This window comes from Panthera uncia, chromosome F1, assembly GCF_023721935.1.
Source record: "Panthera uncia isolate 11264 chromosome F1, Puncia_PCG_1.0, whole genome shotgun sequence".
Taxonomy (NCBI): domain Eukaryota; kingdom Metazoa; phylum Chordata; class Mammalia; order Carnivora; family Felidae; genus Panthera; species Panthera uncia.
Window position 1 is genome coordinate 35488503 of NC_064813.1, and position 23655 is coordinate 35512157.

Genomic DNA, 23655 nt, shown 5'->3' on the forward strand with positions numbered 1-23655 from the left:
AACGTCCTATTCATTTATACAACTCTGTTGTGGAACAGATGTAGCTTCTTGGAAAAAAAAATTCAAATAGCAGGGGAGTTCACAAATATTTCATTTAGTTATAATAGAAAATATAAGCATAGCAGAAAATAAGATAATACTTTTGTTTATTTCAGAATTCATCTTCACTTCACTCTCCCTACATCCACCGCAGCACTGGGAAGTCTAGTTTAAGAGAAGACTTTGAATACTCAAAATATTAGTGATTTGAAATACTAATACTTTCAGATTAGTAGTCTCTTGGATACTAGTCTTTTGGATTCTTTCCAAGAACAACATGTACAGATTTTGTTTTTGCTGTTGTTGTTTTTTTTTTAACACAGAATATAAAAGCTGACTTTGCATGTTAAAATAAGGCACAAATCCAGTTTAAAATACCTTCATGCAAACTTGCTTGTGAGTGGCTAAATACCCTCACAACACAGTTTTGTAGTCAAACATCTCATGAGGGGACTAGATGACAGAAGAACTTACATTTCTGAAGCCATGATGTCTATTAAGCAAATGGACTAAAACCCCAGCTTTACCTATGCTACACTCACAATATTCCCATTCCCATGCCTCATTCGAACAGTCGTGTTAAAAAAGGCTTTTCTTTTCAAAAATTATGAAGAAATATTTGCCAAGCAGATTCACAACCAGAATGACCTTTTTTTCTTCTCATTTAAAATAGCTCTTCTGATAAGTTGACTTTTTTTACTATACGCTTCAACAAAGTAAAACGGAATTTTGTAATGAGTATATAAAGGCAAAATTTGACAAGAACCTTGAGTCTTAACTTTTGTCTTAATAAGGATTAAACACTTTTTTCCTTAATGTATACTGAGTCCATCCTTATAAGGAAAATAAGACTTGTCTTCCTTTATAAACATGAATGAATAATTGTCCTCAGTAAAACATATCCACTTAAGATTTTGGGATGTGGTTGTAAAAAGAAAAAAACTTTGTCATTTCTTTAAATTATTTAAAGACTGACCTGAATAAATATTTTTAAGCAATGTTTTTAACAACACCCCTTCCAAGATTCCTTTTTTAACTCGCAAGTAAATTCTTTCAGCAAATGTTCTAGGGTACAGTCCTGATGAGGTTCTTGAATGGTTTCTCAAACATCTTTTCTAAAGTGACAATTTTTTAAAACTAATCATGATTGGGGATGTACAGAGTGTATACTGAATACACAAGTACCAAATTAACCGTAACATCACTGCTTTTGTTTCCTGATTTTTTTTCCTGACAAACTAGCTTATCATGAAGCAGTCAATGCATGATTCCTTGTGAGATGAATTTCAACATTTAACAGTGAATTTGAGGGAGAAGAGACGAATCTCCTATGCAGAAGAATTCCAAATAATTTATGTAGCTACTCTACCCTCTGGGAGAGGAAGCATAAGCTCTACTCCTTAAGAGTGGCTGTACACAGTGACTTCCTTCCAAACAAACACTACCGTATAGGAAGGGAGGGGAGAAAGTGTAGTGGAGAAATCTAACACACACCACCTAAGCTAGGCTATCAAAGTCAACATGAACATTCACGATAAATCATGCTGACATTATGTACCTTGGATATGATGTAATGAAAGTGACACTTCACTTCTGGAATCTTCCTCCCCCCAAACCCATAATCACAGTGTAGTCATGAGGAAAATAGCAGACAAATTCTATTAGAGGGACATTTTACAATTTATCGGACCAGATCAGTACTCTTCAAAACTGTCAAGGTCATCAGCAACAAGGAAAGTCGGAGAAAATGTCACAGCCAAGAGGCATCTAAAGACACATGACAACCAAATGTAATGTGGTATCTTGGATGGGATTCTAGAACACAAAAAAGACATTAGGGAAAAACTAAGGAAATCTGAATAAAGCATGGACTATCGATACTGGTTCACTGATTGTGGCAAATGTACCATACCAATGTAAGATATTAATAATAGGGGAAATTGTGTATAGGGTTATATGGGAACTCTCTGTACTTTCTTCATAATTTGTCTATAAATCAAAAACTTCTAAGCTATAAAGTCAATTATTTTAAAAAGTAAATTTGAGATGATAAAAATATTTAATGTAGAATTATTAGTTAAGAAAAAAAAAGATAGGAATATTTCTTTATCAGGATAGTTCATGTTATGTTTGGCTTTCTGGGACTGGATTCCTAGATAGCAAAGGCATACAGAGAGACTGGGAAAAAAATTTAAAGTGTCTCATTTGTAAACAGAAGTCATCAATTTCACATTGTAATTCAGCACTTCATATATTTCACTGAGTGAAAGGTAAATGTGTACCTTTATACGTTTTGGAAAACATGGCTGCAGTGTCCACAAGAGAGCTTTTTAACTTTGAAAAATTAATTTTGTCCTTGATTCAATGAATAGAAAAAGGCATTATTGCTCTGCAGAACACTTATAACTTATCCTTCAAAATTTACAGGTAATTCCATAAATTATTAAAGTATGCTAAATATAGGCTTAAGATTAAGGCAGTTAGTGGGTCAACAGTTTCAGTAGTTTCAGGCTAGTTTTGAGAAGTTTTGATATCCTGATCAGTTCATGCTCAACCAGATTAGAATAGTAGCTACTGGTTATGTGCAAGGGTTATATATGCATACTTAGTTTAAATAAATGAATGGCATTAAGCACCAAATACTGGGAAATCATATGTTCAACATATACTTCCAACATACATACAAACTAGTACCTGATTGAAGAGCACAGTAGGAGAATTAGCTTTACATTTAAAAAAATCAATCAATATATAATCACACTCACGAGATGAATGAGTGGGAAAAATGTATGCTCCAAATGAACAATAATTTTTTAGACAGTCCAACAACTGTCATTCCTACATATAATTCTGTTTACCATAGAGATTACATGGAATCCTAAAATGTCTCCATAGAAGCTTAGATGCACGTGAGTGACTCTTAACTGTTGATTTAAGTTTGGTTTCCACTTGTGTTTTCCTCTGAAATGTTTAAGTCTTGCTGGAAGGCAGATGTTATGTGACATAACGACACCACTTCATGAAGCAGTCCACTATCTTCTGAAGTCTCTTTGGCTTCTTTCCCTTCTTTCTCCCAAGGGACAAAAGTAGATGAATGTCGCCCAAGGCTGGGTATAAGCAGATCATCTGAAATCTGGCTTAGTGTTTCCTTCCTTTCTGTTTTACACTTTTCATCTTCGGAAACTTCAGGCGAAGCTAACTGGAAATCCAGTTCTGAAGCAGAAGCTGCCTTTTCTGTGACCGCGGGCCCCCTCACATTGTCAACACTGAGGTGTTTTTCATTGTTTTCCTCTTTCAGGATAAACAGAGAATCTGTCCAACCACTAGAGGGAACTCGCTTCCGGGGAGATGGAGGAAGGTGTTTGCCATGAAGGGCACTATCATCTTGCCCGAGATGCCACTCTACTTGGTCACCAGAACCACTGCAAAGTAGGGTCAGATTATTCTCACTAGGTGCATTGGATTTATTCTGAAAGCAGAAACCACAAATTCAGAAAAATTTTCATGAGTCTATAGTATTACTTCAGCAAATTATTTTCCAGTTTGAAATAAATATTAGTATCTTTCATGGCTGGGAACTTGAAGTTCCTCGTAGAAGAAATATAGCATCAATAGTGAATTCTGAACACCTGCAAATGGCTCTATTAACAAGAAAACATATAAATATATGTCAATAAAGATGAAAAATTAAATAAAAAGAACTTGCCAAGTCCCCTCCCCCCCAAGAACCCAAACAGACCAGCTACCTCGTATAGTCAATGCCAAGTTCTGGAATTACTTACAGTCACAACATGGTTGCCATCACTCATACTTCCATCTCTTGTTTTTTCAAACATTCAGTTCAATTTGTTTAAAACACTGCTCATTTTTAAAGTAATATAATAAAAAAATTACTTGAATTGATACATTTATTAAACACTTTTTTGAAGATCCAGGAAATATAGAAAAAAAAGTAGAAACATTTCAGATCTAAAAAAGTGCCCAAAAAGACAACTATAAAATCAGATCGTAAGAGACTATTATGCTTGATAAAAGAACATTTTTTTTCTTTTTTTGATTTTTCTTTTTAAATTCTTTGATGTTTATTTATTTTTGAGAGAGAAAGAGACAGACAGAGTGTGAGCAGAGGAGGGGCAGAGAGAGAGGGAGACACAGAATCCGAAGCAGGCTCCAAGCTCTGAGCTGTCAGCACACAGCCTGATGTGGGGCTTGAACTCACAAACTGTGAGATCATGACCTGAGCCAAAGTTTGACACTTAACCTACTAAGCCACCAGGAACCCCAAAATAATTTTTTTTTCAATTAATGACAATAACCACTAGAATCGGACACAAAATTGGAAAATACTGGAATTTTTCGTGGTTAAATTTTATATTTTTGAAGATTTGACTACTTACCTGTTTGAGGTTAAACGCTTTGACCAACTAGGACTATATATAACATGAAGCAATTCATAGCAAAGGGTAAGTATGTTTTCATTTAATTTTAAGGCTGAAAAATCAACTAACCGTAGGTTTGTAATCAATATCATCCATTGATCTGAAGAAATCCAAGCTCTTCGCTGCTGCCAGCTTTCCTTGGTCAGAGCTGTGTGTGCTCAGTGTATCTAAGATCTCTCCTAGTAGGTCCATTTCACCTGAGTAAGGAGTCTTTACTCTTGCTTCAACGGAGTCATCGCTTTCATAAAAATCAGCAGAAGCTTCTTCTCCATCTTCAGAGGATAACCTGGAGGAAAATGAAGCACATCCTAGTAGTTACAGTCACGCACAAGGCATATGAGAACCTTCCCCCGGCTACATTCAAGCAGTGAGACAGTCTTAAGACCAAAGTGCTTTTCAGTGGAACAACAGCGAAATGGCTAACTGGTTCATGGTCAAATTCTTCATAGAGATGTGTATATACCAATTCAAATATGGGAAATTTTGGGTACATGCACAAAGAAAAAACAAACAAATAGCTATGGGTCCTTAATCTGGAAGCAGAAGCAGGGCTTTTCACACAGTCTAATTCTGTGGGATTTGGGACATTAGCCTTAGAAATAGTAGATGGAACATTTGGAGGATTCGCTATAGCCAAGTTAACTCTCAATATTGGTATGTGGTTTTCTCTTTATTTATTCATTTATTTTAGAGAAGAATGCATATTCCTTTATATAGACAAAGATACACTTAACAGAGAAAAAAGAGTCATTCCCTATGTCAAACTTGTTTAAAAAAATTAAACACCTACTATTATTATTTTCCTTATTTATAGTAAAATTATTTTTAACATTTTGTATTAGAATTTCACCTTCTGATATCACCATGGACTTAAACCCCTCCTATCTCCGTGACTCAATTTATTTTAATTGACTATTATCACTGTTCCTGCCATTTAACCTGCCCCTCTTTACTAGGTGGGTAGGAGCCTAACTTGGGTGGGCTTCTATCTCTCCTTTAACACTATTCCAGATATTTCTGTAGGCATCATTGTTTTCCAAGAATAAGATATTTCAAGTCTATCTTTCTTCCTATCTCAAGATTTATCCCCCATGAGACTCCACTGAGCACTGGCTCTTTTTGCTGAAGAACACCGTAAGGCAGCAAAATCTGATCTCTAGGACTGTACATTCTTTCAACTATCTTTTGAAATCCTAGAACTCCTGCCTTTCGGCCACAACACTTAGTAGGATTCTAAAATCCATCACGACTTACTTGCTTGCTCTCTCGTCATGGTCGTCATCATACAGAGCACTATCAAGGCTCTTAAGAGGTCTTTTCAAGCGTCCCTAGAGAGGGGAATTGACAATAAAGTGGCATTAGTAGTTTAAATAAGTCTTTTTCATAAATTTTAAAGGAAGAATTTTATTTGGCAAGGAACACTTTTATTGTATGACTCCTTTTTTTAAATTTTATTTTTAATGTTTATTTATTTTTTTGAGAGAGAAAGAGAGAGATTGAGAGCGGGGGAGGCACAGAGAGAGGGAGACACAGAATCCAAAGCAAGCTCCTGGCTCTGAGCTGTCAACACAGAGCCTGGTGCGGGGCTCAAACCCATGAGATGTAAGATCATGACCTGAGCCGAAGTCCGCCGCTTAACTGACTGAGGCATCCAGGTGCCCCATGACAAGAACATTTTCAAAAGAAATATGCATTAATGGTTTTTGAATATTACCCAACAACTTGACAAGCTGTTCAGTTATAAGGGGAGGGAATCAGGCAATATTTATGTCAACATTTACAGCTCAAACTAGTAAACAAGAACAAATCACTGGATTGGACACACACACACACACACACACACACACACACACACTGATCCGGTCTGTCAGTCCCTGGTTTAAAACTACTTGACTTATAATCAATCATATCCCCATGTACTTATCCCCCAGTTTCAATAAGCTTCAATATTTGCCAATCTTCTTTCTTTTATCCCATCTCTCCAATTATTTTAAAGCCGTGCTCCTCCAAACTGAGTATGCATACAAATCTCTTGGAGATCATGGTGAAAACGTAGATTCTGACTCTACAGTGGTTCTAAGGATGAGGCCAGAGTTTCTGCATTTCTAATAGGCTCTCCGATGAAGTTAGTGCTGCCCGATCTGCACGTTATTTGCTGAATAGCAAGGCTTTGAACCAAAGCTGGACAACCCATCATTTCACCTGGAAACACTTCATTGTGTATCTTTAACAGATAAGTGTTCTTTAGACACAACGAAAATATCATTATCATACCATACAAATTAACAATTATTCTTTAACATCCTCTATTCTCAGGCCGTTTTCATATTCCCTTATTACCCCCAAAATATTTTAGTTTGTTTATCTGGACCAGAATCTCAACAAGGTTAACACTGTATTTGGTTGATGTGTCTGTCAAGTCTCCTTCAGAGACTATCAGTTCCACTTTCTCCACCCTTTATGCCATTTGTGTCCCTAGACATGTGGTTTGATCCTCTTCCTGTAAACTGGCAGTTACATCTGGAAGCTTGGATAGACTCAGTTGCTGGGTTTTTGTTTTTCTGTTTTTGGCAAGAACATGTTATAGGTGTTGATGTGTTTTTTACTGCACCAGATCATTCAGACCAGGAGGCACATAATGTTAAGTTGTCTCACTTTCGGTGGCACTAAGATTGATTAATGGCTCCAGGATTCAGGTTGGCTGATACCATCCACTATGAATTTTTGTTCACTTGATGGTTTTAGCATCCCGTGATAATCCTTGGGTAAGTTAATTATGCATTAGGGGCTTCAAAATTATGCTTTTCAAAAGCATTTCTTCTATCTTTACTTGTTGGCATTCTACCAAGAATTTTGTCCTATTAACTATTTTGAAATTCAATGTGTACAGGAGAGGTAGGATAAATCCTTGATTCTTTCTTTTGCTTAACAATTTCCAGAGTAATGAGTTTATACCTAATGATCTCTAAAAGTGAGCTGTGAGGGTTTTTAAAAAGGCACCATCATTTGTACATATCTCATATGGCTCAGCCTATCACAGTAGATTCTTCTTGATGTTTGATGTCCCTTTATTAAACTATACCATGATTACATTTTAAAAATGGCTCTTAATGTTTAGAGATATAGCTTGAATACTTGCAGGTTAAATGATGTGTGATGTGCTATTGGGTATTTACTTCACAATAATCCAGTGGTGGAGAGGGATCATGGGTGGAGCTGGCACTGAAATAAGATTGACCACACGTTGATAATTGTTGAAGCTGTATGAAAGGTATCCAAGAATTCTTATAAGCTTTTCTTTACTTTAACATGTTTCAATTATGTTAAGTGTTCTTTCCACAATGAAATAATTTAAGTTTTTTTTAAATGGTCCTATCTTTGATCCAGTGTTAGTCCACTCAGGTTGGCTCTTGTGTCCTTTAAACACAAGTGACCTCAGAGGTTCTTTAGTAAGCTTCTTGCTTTTGGCCCAACATAATGTCTCATTTCAACTTATACATTTTCTGCATCAGACCTGGAATCAGTCACTTCCTGTAAGAGTTTTGGTTTCTGTAAGTAGGAAATGGCACATCTTTATTTATTTAATTTTTTTTAAAGAAGTTTTTTTTAATGTTTAATTTTGAGAGAGGGAGAGAGAGAATAAGTAGGGGAGAAGCAGAGAGAGAGGGAGACAGAGAATCTGAAGCAGGCTCCAGGCTCTGAGCTGTCAGCAGAGCCCGACGTGGAGCTCGAACTCATGAACCATGAAATCATGACCTGAGCCAAAGTTGGACGCTAAACTGACTGAGCCATGCAGGCACCCCAGGAAATGGCCAGAGTCTGAGTGCTATAGGTGTCCATGGCTGCAAAGCATCCTTTTGAACGGATGGCAGCAAAACTGAAATTCGTAGACTTTAACCATGACATCACCAGAGAAGTTTCTGTCTTCCAATTCTGATCTCCCAATCTAGATAATTGTTTTCTTCTTTTCCTTCTCCTCTTCCTCCTCCTCCTCCTCCTTCTTCTTTTTAATTTTGAGAGAGAGAGACAGAGACAGCACAAGCAGGGGAGAGAGGCAGAGGGAGAGCAAGAGAGAGAGAAAATCTCAAGTGGCTCCATGCTCAGCGCAGAGTGGGATGTGGGGCTCGATCCCATAACCCTGGGATCACAAACTGAGCCAAAATCAAGAGTCAGATGCTCAACTGACTAAGCCACCCAGGCACCCATGATAGCTGTTTTCTTCTGTTGCAGACATAAAGAGTAAGCAAATTTCTGGAATTCATAATTCAGGAGTGGATCCCTACTCATCTCCCTCCTCTATGCCAGTGCTGAGAGTAGAAGAAAGGAAAGAATGTATAGAGAAATATGTTCTTGTAGCCCCTGCTCAGAATGTGTAGTGAGCTTCTCCACAAGTTTGGTTACTAGCTATGTATTTGGGGCCTGTAACTATAATATCATTTTATGACTACAAGTTTAAAGTATATGAGGAAAAGTAATTTGAGGAATGGCCTAGGAACACAACTACCACTTACAATATTATTTCTGTAGGAAAAATACATTTCTTTCCCCTCCCTCCAAAACTCACAAAATATAATTCTTTGTTTCTAAAAATCAGTCATCATTATAACACTGACCTCCGTATAGGCTTAACATTATGCCAGCTAGGGGCCTTGCATTCAATTCTTTCTGAAAAACAAAACAAATCAGAACTAAAACCAAACAAAACTATGAGGGAGCTGAGACTTCATGCTGCTATTTAAAAAATAAAAAAATATTGACTATTTAAGAACTAATACAAAATGGGGCACCTGGGTGGCTCAGTTGGTTAAGTGTCCAATTCTTGATTTTGGCTGAGGTCATGATCTCACAGTTTGTGAGTCTGAGCCCCGCTTCGGACTCTGCATTGACAGTGTGGAGCCCGTTTGGGATTCTCTCCCCCCGCCTCCCCGCCCTCTCTGCCTCTTCTCTGCTCACTCTCGCTCTCTCAAAAAGTAAACTAAAAAAAAAAAAAAAACTAAGAGAAAGAACTAATACAAAATAAGATAATAAATACATAGCTTAATATTTACGTTCGTAGAGTACATTGCAAAACACTCTCATATACACACACAGTGGGGCTAGGTTCTGGGAATACAGAGCTGAGTTAGGCTGAGTCTCTGTCATTGAGTAGCTCAGAGTCTAATAAAACCCATGATAAATTCAGAAGTACGCCACAGAAGCTCCATAATTTGCCCAAGCTCATACCACTTATCGAGAACAGGATAGGTCTTTCTCTCCTGTGTTGCCAATCCCTTGTTCATTTTCTCCCACAAGTTACTTTTATGTTCTATCTACGTCTGCCTAGATTCTCGGTTTTTGTTTGTTTGTTTTGTTAATGACAACTTTTTTTTTTTTTTTATGAAGCTACTTCACCTATTTGTGAAACTCATACGTTTGAATTTGGTTTTATATGTCCTAGCTAGGTGACAGTTCTATCAATTTCTACATAGGGATGCCGTTAAATGGTGTATCTTGTGATGAATTTTCACAACAGAGTTAGTTAAAATTAGAATTACAACTGATTAATGTTTTCTTTCCTGTGAGTGTTAAGCTTTGTACTGCGCATATTCTGAGTACACTTTCTTACAAATTGTTTGTCTTTTTTTCTTTTAATTTTTTTTCTAATGTTTATTCTTGAGACAGAGACAGAGTGTGAACAGGGGAGGGGCAGAGAGAGAGGGAGACACAGAATCTGAAACAGGCTCCAGGTTCTGAGCTGTCAGCACAGAGCCCGACGCGGGGCTCAAACCCACGAACTGTGAGATCATGACCTGAGCCGAAGTCGGACGCTCAACCGACTGAGCCACCCAGGCGCCAGTTTGTCTGTCTTAAATAAGCTTCTAATTAGCAGTTGCTGACTATGTATCAAGCAGTAGGGACTGCAGCCTCTGCATATGAAATGACAACGTCCAGAGACACATAGTGAATATGTCAACTGCTTGATGACATCAAATTATGTAATTTGTTAAGGTCACACACCCACAAAAGAAAAACAAAAGGAGAAAAAAGCTCCAGTTTGATTCATATGCAAGATAGAGAAAAATGGCAGCTTATTTAGCAAAAGCATTATCAGTTTCTGAGCTTTTATGAACCCAGTTTATCCCTATGTTACTGTTTCTGGTAGACTGGGACTCAGGGATTGTACTTTCGGGGGAAATAAAGGATTTTTTCCACTATGCCCAGAACATACAACACTGGGCAAAAAGACCCGGTCACAATTTTGTAAATAGAAAGCTTTTATGGATAATAGGTAGCAAATAAGCTTAGACTGCAGAAAATATATTACGTATTCTTTAGGATCTAATACATAGCCAATAACAGCACATCTTTATCTGGATTCATAAATCACAGATATATCATTATTGAAAACCGGCCTATGAAACTAGACAGAAACTGAAATATAAATGGCTAAGAAAGAGAAAAATAATCTCAATACACAAAATAAAAATAAAATCTAAATATATTTATAATGTAAAATATATGCTCTTTTTCTTAATACAACTGACTTTTGGGAAGAGGTATGCATGTTTATTTTTCTAACTAGAATGATAATAAGCAGATGCAAATGCTGGTGGAATGAATTTTGTGTATTATATGGATTCAGAGAAAACAATCTATTTCCGACCTGGATAGAAATCTCACAGTAAGAAGTGCATAACAGGAAAGTTTCCAAGGGTCAATAAACACTTTCATTATAAATTATTATCTACAAGTTCCTGAAATAAGCACCAAGACACTCATAATATGGCCTCTGGCTGGGAAAAGATTTTTTTTTTTTTTAATGTTTATTTATTTTTGAGACAGAGAGAGACAGAACATGAATGGGGGAGGGCCAGAGAGAGAGGGAGACACAGAATCTGAAGCAGGCTCCAGGCTCTGAGCTGCCAGCACAGGGCCTGACGCGGGGCTCGAACTCACGGACCGCGAGATCATGACCTGAGCCGAAGTCGGACGCTCAACCGACTGAGCCACCCAGGCGCCCCCAGATTTTTTTTTTTAAGAATGATTATAAAGTGATTAAGAGATGACATGGTACAAAAAAAAAATGAAGGAAAGAAAAAAAAAAACCCTCTCTTCTTCTTTACTGGAAAAACTCCTACTTATGCTACAAAGCCTTCTCTTCACCTGCCCTCTGTGTAGCCACGTATTGGCCAAACGTCTGGCCAATGTATCAATTGCACTGCGTTACTTGTTTGTGTGGCCGCCTGCGTGGCTGTACTCTGAGCTCTCGAGAAGTGTGATCCACCTCATGTTCTTTGTGACCTCTGAGCTCTTTTGTATGCCTTCTCAGCACGGAAAACACTAGTACGTATATAATAGGTGCTTCCTGGATGTCAGCAGGATAAAGAGATGCCAACAAGTCAGAGGAAAATGAAATGCAGCTGCTGCCTTATTTTTAAGGAGTGCAGAGAAGCAGCTTTTAGTTGGTTTTCAGTAAATATTTGTTGAAGGAAACAAACAGAAAAGATAAATGCCTTTGTGTTGCTCTTCATCTGTCAGGTCTCGCAAGACCAGGCTCTGCCTGCCCTGCCCACTTTAGTCACTTTGTTCTAACCCACAAGGCATCACCACGGCCTTCTTTCAGTCCCTTATGGTTGCCTTGACTTATTCCACTACAGGACCTTTGCATCCGCTGATGCCTCTCCCTGAACAGCTCTTCTCTTACATTTATTCCCCTTCCCATCCCCACTATCTCTGTCTGTACCCATCGATTCTCATTTGAAAATCTAAGTCTCCGCCCTGTAGAATGCTACGGCCTCTAACCTGCTAACAGAGAGATCTTTTTAAACTTAACAATGCTATACTCCTCTTTAAGTAAATCCTCCAGTGGTTCCTTACAGTTTTCAGAATAAATATTGTACCTCTTACCTTTGCCTAGAGGGATCTGGCTCAATTAGCCTCTGAAGCCTTCACTTGCCATACAGATGTCTGCTCCATTACCACCACACCCTCTTCCTTGCTTGTAGGTTTCCCGTGTTTTCTGCCTCTGTCCGACACATGTGTTGATGTGTGTACCAGAACGTCCCTCTCTGTGGTGTTTCCCTTCTTTTTCTAATTATCTTTTGCCCTGGCTCACGAGTTCCCCTTTCAGGAAATACTTTCTCAGTCATCTTGTGTGTTCCTAGAATACCTGTACACGTATTTCTCATGGGACTTGTCCATCCCGCTGTACTGTGGTCATGGTTAAATTCTCTCTCTCCCACTGTACAGCGGTAGATTCTTGATGGCAGGTATCTTGCTAATTTACCTCTCATACCCTCAGAACCAAGCACCTGTGTGATACATATTCGTATCAGAAAAACTGTAAAAGACTTTGAAAGGAACAAGAGTATGGAGTGTCCTATCAGTGGAATTCTGGATGGTGTTTAGAAGCCTTTGTGGGGTTATCTGATTCTACCGTACTCTGCATCTTTCATTGCCCTTATCTGCCTTGCAAGGACACAACTGGACACAAATCCAACAACCAAGTAGTAGTTATTATGGAACAAAGGCTGGCGATATTTGTGGAGCCAATGGCAACAATGCCTTCCCAGGAAAACCTGCCTGGTGCCTGCTTGACAGGGTCATCAGGACAGGGACCAGCAAATTGGGAGAACTTTTCAACAGAAATTCACTCTAGTTTATAGGTATTTTAGATAGAACTTAGAAGATGTCTTGGCTTAGTTTCCTAGCCCCAAGATAGGAAAGAACAGACTTTTATAAGCCCAAACCAAGATTTCTTATGAAACCTTCCAGAAAGAAGTAAATTCTGTAGCCTTGTGCTGGTCAATACTGCATGGCTCAAGATTTATCAAGAAAAGTCAAGAAGACTTATATGGTTAGTTAATTATCATTCTTGCTGTTCCAATATAAATAATCAGGACAAACCTAATGAGAATAGCCTTCTTCTTCTTTTTTTTTTTTTTTGATCACAAATAACCCTTGAGATTATTATTACAGGAAAAACTGTAAAAGATTTTGAAATGGGCAAACAACTACTTGTGTCCTGTCAAAGGACTGTTGGGAATTGTCTACATTTCTTTCCAGGATTATCTGATGCTATAGAGGTCCGTACCCATAGTCTCTGACTATTTGTAACCCTACAGGGACAGAAGTTAACCTATGGAGGTCTGGTGGCAATACGAAAGTTTTGTGTTCATAGAGATGAATTGTGTCCAGCATAGATGTAATTATTATGGTGTGGATTTTGGTGGTTTTGGTATCTGTTAACATATATGCTTCAGTATTCCTGTCTTAAGTATTTGTTCTTTGGATTATCTGTTGTATCAGTAACATCTTACTGTTACTGTAACATTTTACTATTTCCCTCATTAGTTAATGAAAAAAATAAAACAATGGAGTTGTATAAAATTATTCCTTAAAGTAGGCATTTAATGTTTCCTGAATAAATGAATACCTCCATACACAATAGGTCGTTTCTGTTGAGTATTTAAACGAATTCAAAAACTGATAAACTATGTGACGTAAAGAAGTAAATGCTATCTTAATTGCTTATGTGACATAAGTATTTTCAGTGTCCAGGAGGTACAGAAAAGTACTATATTCATTTGTTCACTCAACAAAGATCACAGAAATGCCTTCAATGGGCTAGGTTAGGGTACAATGATGACTGAGAACAAGGCTCCCTGCCCTCATGTAAATTAAATTCTAATAAGTTGGACATAAATTGAATAATCATAAAATAAATATAAAATATAAATGGTGTTTGGATCGAGCCTTGAAAGGTCAGTAGGTATTAAGTAGATGATGACAAGACAGAACAAAATGTGCAAAGGTCCTGTGGTGGGATGATCATAGAATATATAATGGAATGAAAGACCGCTATCAGAGGGGGGCTATAACCTGTGCCTGTGCACAGGGTTCTTTAAGGGTGCATTATTTTGCAATTAGCTTTTTGATCACTAGATGGCAGAGATATACTAAGGTGGCAAAAAGCTGACTAAATTTAAATTTATGGAGGGTTTTAAGGAAGTGGGGGAGATCAGAAAATCTAGCAAGAAAAAGTGGGAGATGAAAAATTGGTTGGGGTGGGGGGCACAGGCAAACGACACACCCCAAACTTGCAAGATCTGATAATGGAGAGTAACAGAAAGCCAGTTATTGTTTTATTTTCTTTCAACAAATATTTGAGAACCTACTGAAAGCTGCTATTGTGCATTCCTTAAAATAAGGTAGTAACCATATCTCAGTTTTCAAAAATTCTTAGCATTTCTTCCTTCCACAAAGATCCATTAAACACCTGTTACCCACACTACTGTCTTCCATGCTGTGAGGCATACAAAATAAAAAGATATCCCTCCTTTCAAGATTTTCAATAAATATGTGATAAAAATGCAAAATTATTGAATATAATACAGTAGTTATAAATACGAACTATCCTTCATTGTAGGAATATAACTGAACTCAAACTTTTTGATCATAGATGAAAACTTATTTAAATGACCATTAATACCAGTCATGATTGATGTCAAATTATAATATTTACAATAAGTAGGTTCAGTCAACATACTAACAACATTAACAATATAGGACTGTAATTACATACTATAAATAATGGCAAATTCTGGGATCAAATAAGGAGGTTTCAAAGTTGCTGTATGGTCATTTCACAATGCAATGGTCATTTCACTGTTTCACAACTGCACTCACAGGCTGTACAAATTAGCAAGTAACTTAGCATTTGCAGCTTTTGTGGGAGCCAGTACTACATGAGAAGAAGGTACATCTTTTGAATGCAAAAAAACATCAGAAGAAACAAAATAGAGTTTTGGAGAATTTGACATCATTCTAGTACGAGGAATTAAAAATAAGATGGGGCACTGGATATCATAGGTCCTCCATCAGACTCCGGCTAGGTTCTTTGGAAAAGAAAAATTTGCTCACATGGAGATGTGAAGTGTAAAATTCACATCTAGCATAAAGATTCATAAAATTTTGGAAGTAAACACTTGTATAGCAAGGGATGCTTATTAAGCATGTGAGAAAATACTACACTAAAGCAAAAGGAAAGTTTTCAGCATGGTATAAAATTTATTCAAGAAGATATCTTACTAGAGAAGTTCAGTCTCTAGCTAGACATTGAATAAAACAAAACAAAAAAAAATGGACTGGTAAAAACAAGGAGGAAAAGCATTTCTTATGAAGGAAAAACCACAAGCAAATGTACGCAGAAAGTGACAGGGGCAGAGGGTCCAAGTCATGAAACCATCAAACTTAACTTTGAAAGAGACTTCAAGAAATAAGTTTGGTTCAGCTACAATAAGCAAGATCAATGTTCCCTTTCTTTTCACCACAATGGTTTCCGGATAGCACTTCTGACAGTTTGAATGGTGAGAAACATTCCCCTGGTGCACAATGACCAGGTGATCTTGCAGTTACCATTTTTGTCACTAGATGGCAGACAGATCCTAATAAGGCAAAATGTTGAGTAAGTCTAAATTTACGGGGGGTTGGGAGAAGGGGGAAAAGTAAGGGATATATGTAAATGAATGGGAAAACACACTTTTTTAGACTTCATAAAATTAAGATGCTTTTAATATATGAATTTTTTAAAAATTGGTACTCTCTGTGCTACTGTCCCCATTTTAGGGTTGAAGTAACTGAGGTCCAGAAGTGTTACCTTGCTTACCCAAAGTCCATAGCAAACCCCCAAGCTTAAGACAAAATAAATAAAAATTAAGTATACATGCATGAAATAATATGAAAAAAATGAAACTCTACCATATGTAATTATAATGGCAATACCTTAAGAATTCATGGCATTTTACTGAAGGGTTTTAAAACACATGTTGCAATTTATTGGTAGTGGCTAAAGCAGAGTGAATTGACTTATCTATGACTGATTTGCTTCAGCGTGTTTGATATTTTACATACTGTACTGTTTTTCATTAAATACCTAATTTATCACAAATTTTGGTCAACATTTTCCCTATTTTTTTCTTTTTTTTACAAATTAGGGAACCAAAAGCTTAACAAAGTGAAGTGTCTTGGGGAAGATTAGACTAGTGACAAACCTAAGATTCCAACCCAGGTGTTCCAGTTCCCTGAACAGAACTCCTTTTGTTAAAATTACATTAGATACATAAGTTCTCAGAGACTCAGAAGAAATAACTGTCTGAGAATTAACCCGAGAAAGACTTTCTTAAAATGGCAAGTTTTAACCTCATTTTTAAAGCGGACAGTTACAGAATGACCATGAGTCTTAATATTCTTGGTAGGTGAAATGGCACAGTGAAGAGACAAAAGATTAATACACTTTTCCAAAGACACTGAAGACACATTCCTGTCAGGGCAAAAGAGTACATTGGAAGGATTAACAAGATATATATTTGGTGAAGTCTGATGAATTCAGCTGATGAGGGCTGTTATTAGACTAAGGAAATAAGATTTTATAGAAGCATTAAAATTACACTTCTGAGCAGTTGAGTGCTATGTGAGACTAGTTGAGGAGGATGACTTTGAAGTGGTCCATGGGGCCCCTGGGTGGCTCAGTCGGTTAAGCATCCAACTTCGGCTCAGGTCATGACCTCGTGGTTTGTGAGTTCCAGCCCCGCATCGGGCTCTGTGCTGACAGCTCAGAGCCCGGAGCCTGCTTCGGGTTCTGTGTCTCCCTCTCTCTCTCTGTCCCTCCCCTGCTTGTGCTCAGTCTCTCTCTCTCTCTCTCTCTCTCTCTCAAAAACAAATAGAAACACTAAAAAAAAATTTTTTAAAGTGGTCCAGACACATCCAAGAGCCCTTTACCAGTTCTTCCAGTTCACCACGATCTGGTCTTTTTGGTTAGCTTTATTCACTTAATTCTCTATGATTCAGGTATCACCTGACAGATGATCTCTTATAAAAGTAATATTTCATTTTAAGTACATTCCTGTCTTACTAAATCCTTGAAACCAAGAATCATACCCTTTAATTCATTTTGCCTCTAATTCCACTTCCATTTAGAAGGTAAAGAATAGCAAAAGAATGTCAACTCCCATCTTAACAATGAGAAAAAGCGGGGTTATTTAAAAAAAAAGTCCCACAAATCCTAATTCTTCTTGGACCTATCAGAGAGCTGAATTGTAAGGCAACCAAGCAAACCAAATTCCAAAGGGTTACAAGCCCTTCTGAGGAGAGATGAGACACAAGACCTATTTCCTCCAGGCAAAGCACGAGGAGAGAGGTAGCTGGCATATAAGCAGGGGAGAAGAAATCTGCTAAGATAATAGCCTTAAAGACCAAGTATGAGCTAAGATGTCAGTTTGGAATAGTTAGGAGTCTCAAAGGCAAGGGGAGATTGTACTCGCAAGCCCTCTTCCACAGATAAAATCGTGTGTTTGCTAAATCAGGCAACCCTATTACCTGGTGCTACAGGGAAAGGCTGGGGGCAAGACAGGAGACTGAAAAGAGCTCCCCTTGGGGGTACAGGCAAGCAGGAGGTGATAAGCTGCTGCAGGGAGGCATGTATGAAGCCCTACTTACTTTATAAGAACATTCATTTATGTATAAGAAAAGTCATACAGTCATGGCATACAGTCAGCAAACTCAATCCCAAAATTCTGGGGGAAGGAAAAAAACAGAAACTCCTTTAGGGAAGAGCAAGAAACACTCAGAGGCACAGGACTCTACTCTGTTAACAAGTGGAAATCTATCACCAGTGGGGAGGGGCAGGCAGCCCTCAAACTGCCCACGACCAGTCGCAGAAATAAGAAAGTTTATCTGCCATGAAAGGAAGTGGAGGGATGTTGAGAAAGCCCCAAATCTGAGGCACAGTGGCACAAGACCTGCTAAGGCTGAAGCTGGACCAGAGCACATAAAACCCATAAGGCTAGGACTAAGTAACCAGCAACAGAAGTTAATTGCTGGAGGAGGGGCAAAAACATTGAGAGAGATCCCCTATGTGGCTCTAATGTAGCTAAGGGTGATGGAGAAACACCAAGAAAAACCTGCCAGAAACTTCACTGGTAGTAGTCCACTCTAAGCGCAAGATAATAGCAGCCAACTGCAGGTAATGATATCAACAACAAAATCCAAGGCAGTTCAATTTGTGATGCACACATGGGGCCCAGTACTCAAGAACTACCAGACATAAAAGGTAAGGGGAGAAAAAGATGGATGCATAAATGGATGAGATGACAGTAGCAAGATGAAATCCATATAAAAGAGTCAAATTGAAATGACAGAAAAAAAAAACCATAAGAGAGAAATTCTTTTGATCAGCTCATCAGCAGACTGAAGAAAATAAAATGAATGAACTTTAAAACAGGTCAATTCTATTGACCAATCTGGCATTTCTATATGCTAACAGTGAACTCTCTAAAAAAACCCAGTATGGCACTGGTATAAAAGCAGACATAAAGGCTAATGAAACAGAATCAAGAGTCCAGAAATAAACCCATACATATATAGTCAACTATTTTTGATAAGGATGGTAAGAACACTGAATGGTGGAAGGATGGTCTCTTCAATAACGGGTGCTGGGAAAATCGGATATTCACAGGCAAAATAACAAAACGGCAAAAATTTCATCTTAAACAAAAATTAACTCAAAATGAATTAAGGACTTAAATATAAGACCTGAAATCATAAAACTCCTACAAGAAAAAGCTCCATAACATTAGTCTTGGTAATGACTTTTTAGATATGACATCAAAAGCACAGAAAATGTGCAACAAAAACAAAAATCGAGTGGAGCTACATCAAACTAAAAAGCTTCTGCACAGCAAAAGAAACAATCAACAAAATGAGAACAATCAACAAAATGAAAATTTCTTCCATTCTCATGGAATGTGAGAAAACATTTGCAAATCATATATCTGACAAGGGGTTAATATGCATAATACATAAGGAACTCATGCAATTCCTACAGTAGTCAAAGAAACACCACAAATAATCCAATTAAAATGAGCAGAAACTTGAATAGACATTTTTACAAAGAAGACATAAAGATAGCCATCAAGTACATGAACATGTGCTCAATATCACTAATCATCAGGGAAATAGAAATCAAAACCACAATGAAATACCACCTCACACCTGTTAGAATGGCTATTATGAAAAAGACAAGAGATAATAAATGTTGGCAAGGATGTGGAGAATGTTGTGCACTGTTGGTGAGACTGTAAATCGACGTAATCACTATGGAAAACCGTATGAAGATCCCTCAAGAAATTAAAAATAAAACTACCATGTTTAGCAATCCCATTTCTGGTTATTTATCAGGAGGAAATGAAATCACTGTCTCATTCAGATATCTGGCCTCAATGGTCACTGAAGCATTAATCACAATAGCCAAGACATGGAAACAACCTAAATGTCTATCGATGGATAAATGCATAAAGAAAATGTGGTATGTGTACAATAGGATATTATTGAGTCATAAGTAAAAAGGAAAACCTGCTATTTGTGACACTGATAAACCTTGAGAACATTAAGCTAAGTGAAATAAGTCAGACAAAGAAAGATAAATACTCTGCCACTTATCTGTGTAACCTCAAAAAGCCAAGCCCATAGAAACAGAAAGTGGATGGGGTAGTTGCCAAGGGTTGGAAGTGGGGGAAATGAGATGTTGGTCAAAAAGGTACAAACTGCCAGTTTTGAGATGAATAATTTCTGGGAATGTGATGAACAGCATGATGACTATAGTTAACAACATCGTAGTGAATAGTTGAAAGTTGCTAGAGAAAAACAAGTAAGCGGTAATTCTGTAAGATGAAAAATGTTAACTAATTTTACTGTGCTAAATATTTCACTATACATTTACCAAACTTAAAATAAGTATCCAAACTGAAACACAAAGAGAAAAGAGAACAAGAAAAACGACAACAGTGGCGGCAGCAACAACAACCACAAGAAAAACCAGAATAGGGCATCCAAGAGCTAAGGAATACTATCCATGGGTCTAATTCTTTCTGTTCCCAACACATAGTAGGTGTTCATTAAATTTTTGTGAAAGTTCTTGTTGTAGACAGAATAGAAACAATATTACCTAATATTTATTAAACTTCTAGTGAGTGTTGGAAAAACAAATTCTATCACTAACTCCAATCTCCACAGTAACTCTATGGGAGTGGACATAGTTATCATCATTTTATAGATTTGAAGCTTAAGAGGATTAGAGAGGTTAGGCAAGTTGCTCAAGTTCCAATACCAAGCAAGTAGCAGAGCTGGTATTCTGATCCAGGTTTGTTAAACTCCAAAGCCCAAGATCTTTCCTTCCACATGGGGTCTTTCTACCTAGTCATGAATGTGATGTTAAGAAGTGAAAAGGAAGAATAGATACAAAGGTCAAGGAAGGAAAGTCTGAGTTTGTAAATTCAGTAAGACAAAGTAAATGATCTTGAAAGTAGCCCTTGCACCTAGTAATGTTCAGAGGAGGTACATGACCTTGAAAACTGTAAACTAGCACACAGCAGATATTTAGGTAGTTTTTGTTGAATTGAGGTAGATTGTCTCTCCATTATGGTATTGTCCATTGGGTTCATATTGCACCATTAATTACATTAGTGGAAGCTTATTTGAATTAATATTAAGTTGGGGACTATTCTAGAATTCAACTAGAAATCTCCATATTAGATTTTAGAGATAGAATATTTGAAATCAGAACTGATCCTTTACAGACTCGTGTTACTGATGTTAGGGAGTTTCAGGAAGTTTTGACTTCCTTTAGTTTGGCAAAATGCTGGATCAAAATCATCCTAGAAACACAGTACTTTAGAAATCATTTCTCAATTGTTAGAGATTATATACAACCTACCCAATGGCAGCATTGTACCAGCTATTCTAAAGGACTCTCTCTCTCATTGAAGTATGTTAATGAATGGAAAGAAGGAAAGAAGACCAGTACTCATTACTCATCTGTGGTTACAAGCAATACGACTGTGAATTGCTAATACTTTTAAGCCAATTTTTTAGGACAGTACATATGCAAAGTAATTATGTTAACTGTAAATATTTAAAATGTTGTTTTATTATTTTTCCTGTTCTTTAATATTTGCAAATGCAAAATTTAACAAAGCTCTTGCAGTAACTTTTCAGTACTGAGAAACTGTTGATCGGCATAAATACAAGTTGTATACAGCTATTAAAAATTATTCCCAAAGCAAAACAGATAAATAAATTTTTGATATATGGCAAACTATTTGTAATTTCACTTTTGCTGACAGGGTTTCAATATTTCAACATTTAAAAAGGTTTCTTAATGCACGACAAGTCCACTGTATTTTCGGTAAAACAGAATGTGGTTATTTTCACTAAATGATGTGCAGATGATTTTTCTAGCTGGCATAAACAATTAAAAAGTCAGTAATGACTAACAAAATAATATTATTTCCAACCACTTCAATAAACTATGTTTGTAAAAAGTACATAACCAAGATTAAAATATTTTATTGTAAAATAATTACAGCTGATTTTATTTTTCAGATTATCATATCACTATGTCATAAGCATAAATATGCAAATGTATGGAGAGAGGCTTAACACAGAAACATTTCTGTGTGAATCCAGCAAGAAGCAAGAATCTTAACAGAAATTGTAATTACTCTATATGTATTTCGGTTTCAAAAGCATTACCTTACAAATATCAAAGACATCAATAAACACAAAGAGGGAACAGGCTTCTGTGAAATGGCAGTCTTATTCTCAAACATTAGAAACACCATAAAGAACTTCCAGAGAAGGGTCCAACACAGTAGTCTTATTTTGAAACTGGCATGAGGGCACAGGCTAACTTGTTAAGATATTTATGTATTGCTCTGATATTTTGTGTTCTGTATCAGGAAATATAATAATGTGTAGTAGACACAAATCCAGTTCAAATTATAATAAGAGTCTATTATACTCTGGTAGTTATAATCTACTGACATTCCCGGAAATTTTTCTCTCTTGAGGGACATTAATAGGCAGCAGCAGTAACCCCTACAAAGAAAAGACTGGCTTCCCTTTTCATCAACACTAACATTGATCTCTGACCAACCTTAAAAGCAGTTCTAGATATAAAACAGGAAGAACATCATCATTTCTTTATCCCAGGGTGTCTGGGAGAACATAAGAATTAGTCCATTAAAAATGGGGTACTTTTGAGAGAGCTATTGTTATTTTTACCAAAAGCCCGTAAAACAATTAAAGAAGTAATGGGGGGGGGGGACTGTAAATTAAATAGAACAGAAAATAGGGAGGAAAAATATTAGTGACATGATTGTTGATGTAAAGTCTAAAATGGTAATATTCATTATATTTACTAAAGGGAAAACCAAGTAGCTTTGTTTTTATTTCAAGACTTTCTAATAAATGACATAGCCAATTGTGGCAATAAATTTGAAGAGTAAAATTATAATATTAAAAAGGTACATTTCAATCTAGGATTACCTCATAATACATACTGAACATATTCACATAAGTGAAATTATCTTCCACTACTTCTTTTTAATATACTTGATATTATTCAGCAGTGCTAAATGTTTAAAAAATGAAGTCCTAGCCAGTTACTGAAAGGAACTGGCTTTGGATTATTTCTTTGAAAAAATGATGTTCCCAAACAATTTTATGACAATACAAATGTTTCAATGTGTATTCCATTGTGTTTCTAAAAGAGAGTATTCTGAAAGGCAAATATTATAAATTTTTTGTCTATAACTATCATTATACATATCAAAATATTATATAATGCCCACTAGAGGGCATTCTTGTAATCCATAACTGAATGGGGGGGGTGGAGGTGGGGTACAGATTTTAAACTATAATCAAATTGGATATGTTGGAAATTAACATTATTTCAACAGAAAACAACAGAGGAAAAAATAACTTTATTTAAAATTAAAGATATAGTACCCTTATTTTTCCAACTTGACTTAAAAGATTAATTTTATAAATTAGTGATATTAGTATAGCTTAGACTAAATACATGCTATGTCGGAGTGACTTTGGGACAGACTACGAGAATGTGTTTTCATTTAGGCAGTATTTTTGGTGGGCATATTTTAATAGAAACACATCTACTTATTTCAAAATATTTTTGTCATTTGGAACTTTCTAATAGATTTCCCTAATCACTTTAATTCAACAATTTAGTTTGATCATCATAATATGCTCAATCCTGAGCTAAATCACAGAAAATGCTAAAAAAAAAAATAAGGGGTTTCTGTTTATCACAATTTGGTTAAGCTTACTTTTATTATTTTTT

The 23655-nt window shown here is 36.6% G+C and overlaps 1 protein-coding gene across 4 annotated transcripts in view; it reads right to left on the reverse strand.

Annotated features, from left to right (window-relative positions):
* Nucleotides 1–2689: 2689 nt before the first annotated feature.
* The window catches only part of DENND1B (DENN domain containing 1B), a 255997-nt gene continuing 235031 nt past the window's right edge, over nt 2690–23655 (reverse strand). For all 4 annotated transcript variants that reach the window (XM_049634299.1, XM_049634300.1, XM_049634301.1 and 1 more), the window contains 3 exons: nt 5733–5806; nt 4548–4764; nt 2690–3508 (listed from right to left, as the gene is read on the reverse strand). In XM_049634299.1, the coding sequence (XP_049490256.1) occupies nt 2972–3508; nt 4548–4764; nt 5733–5806 (828 nt within the window). In that variant the 3' untranslated portion in view covers nt 2690–2971. The remainder of the gene's footprint in view (nt 3509–4547; nt 4765–5732; nt 5807–23655) is intronic.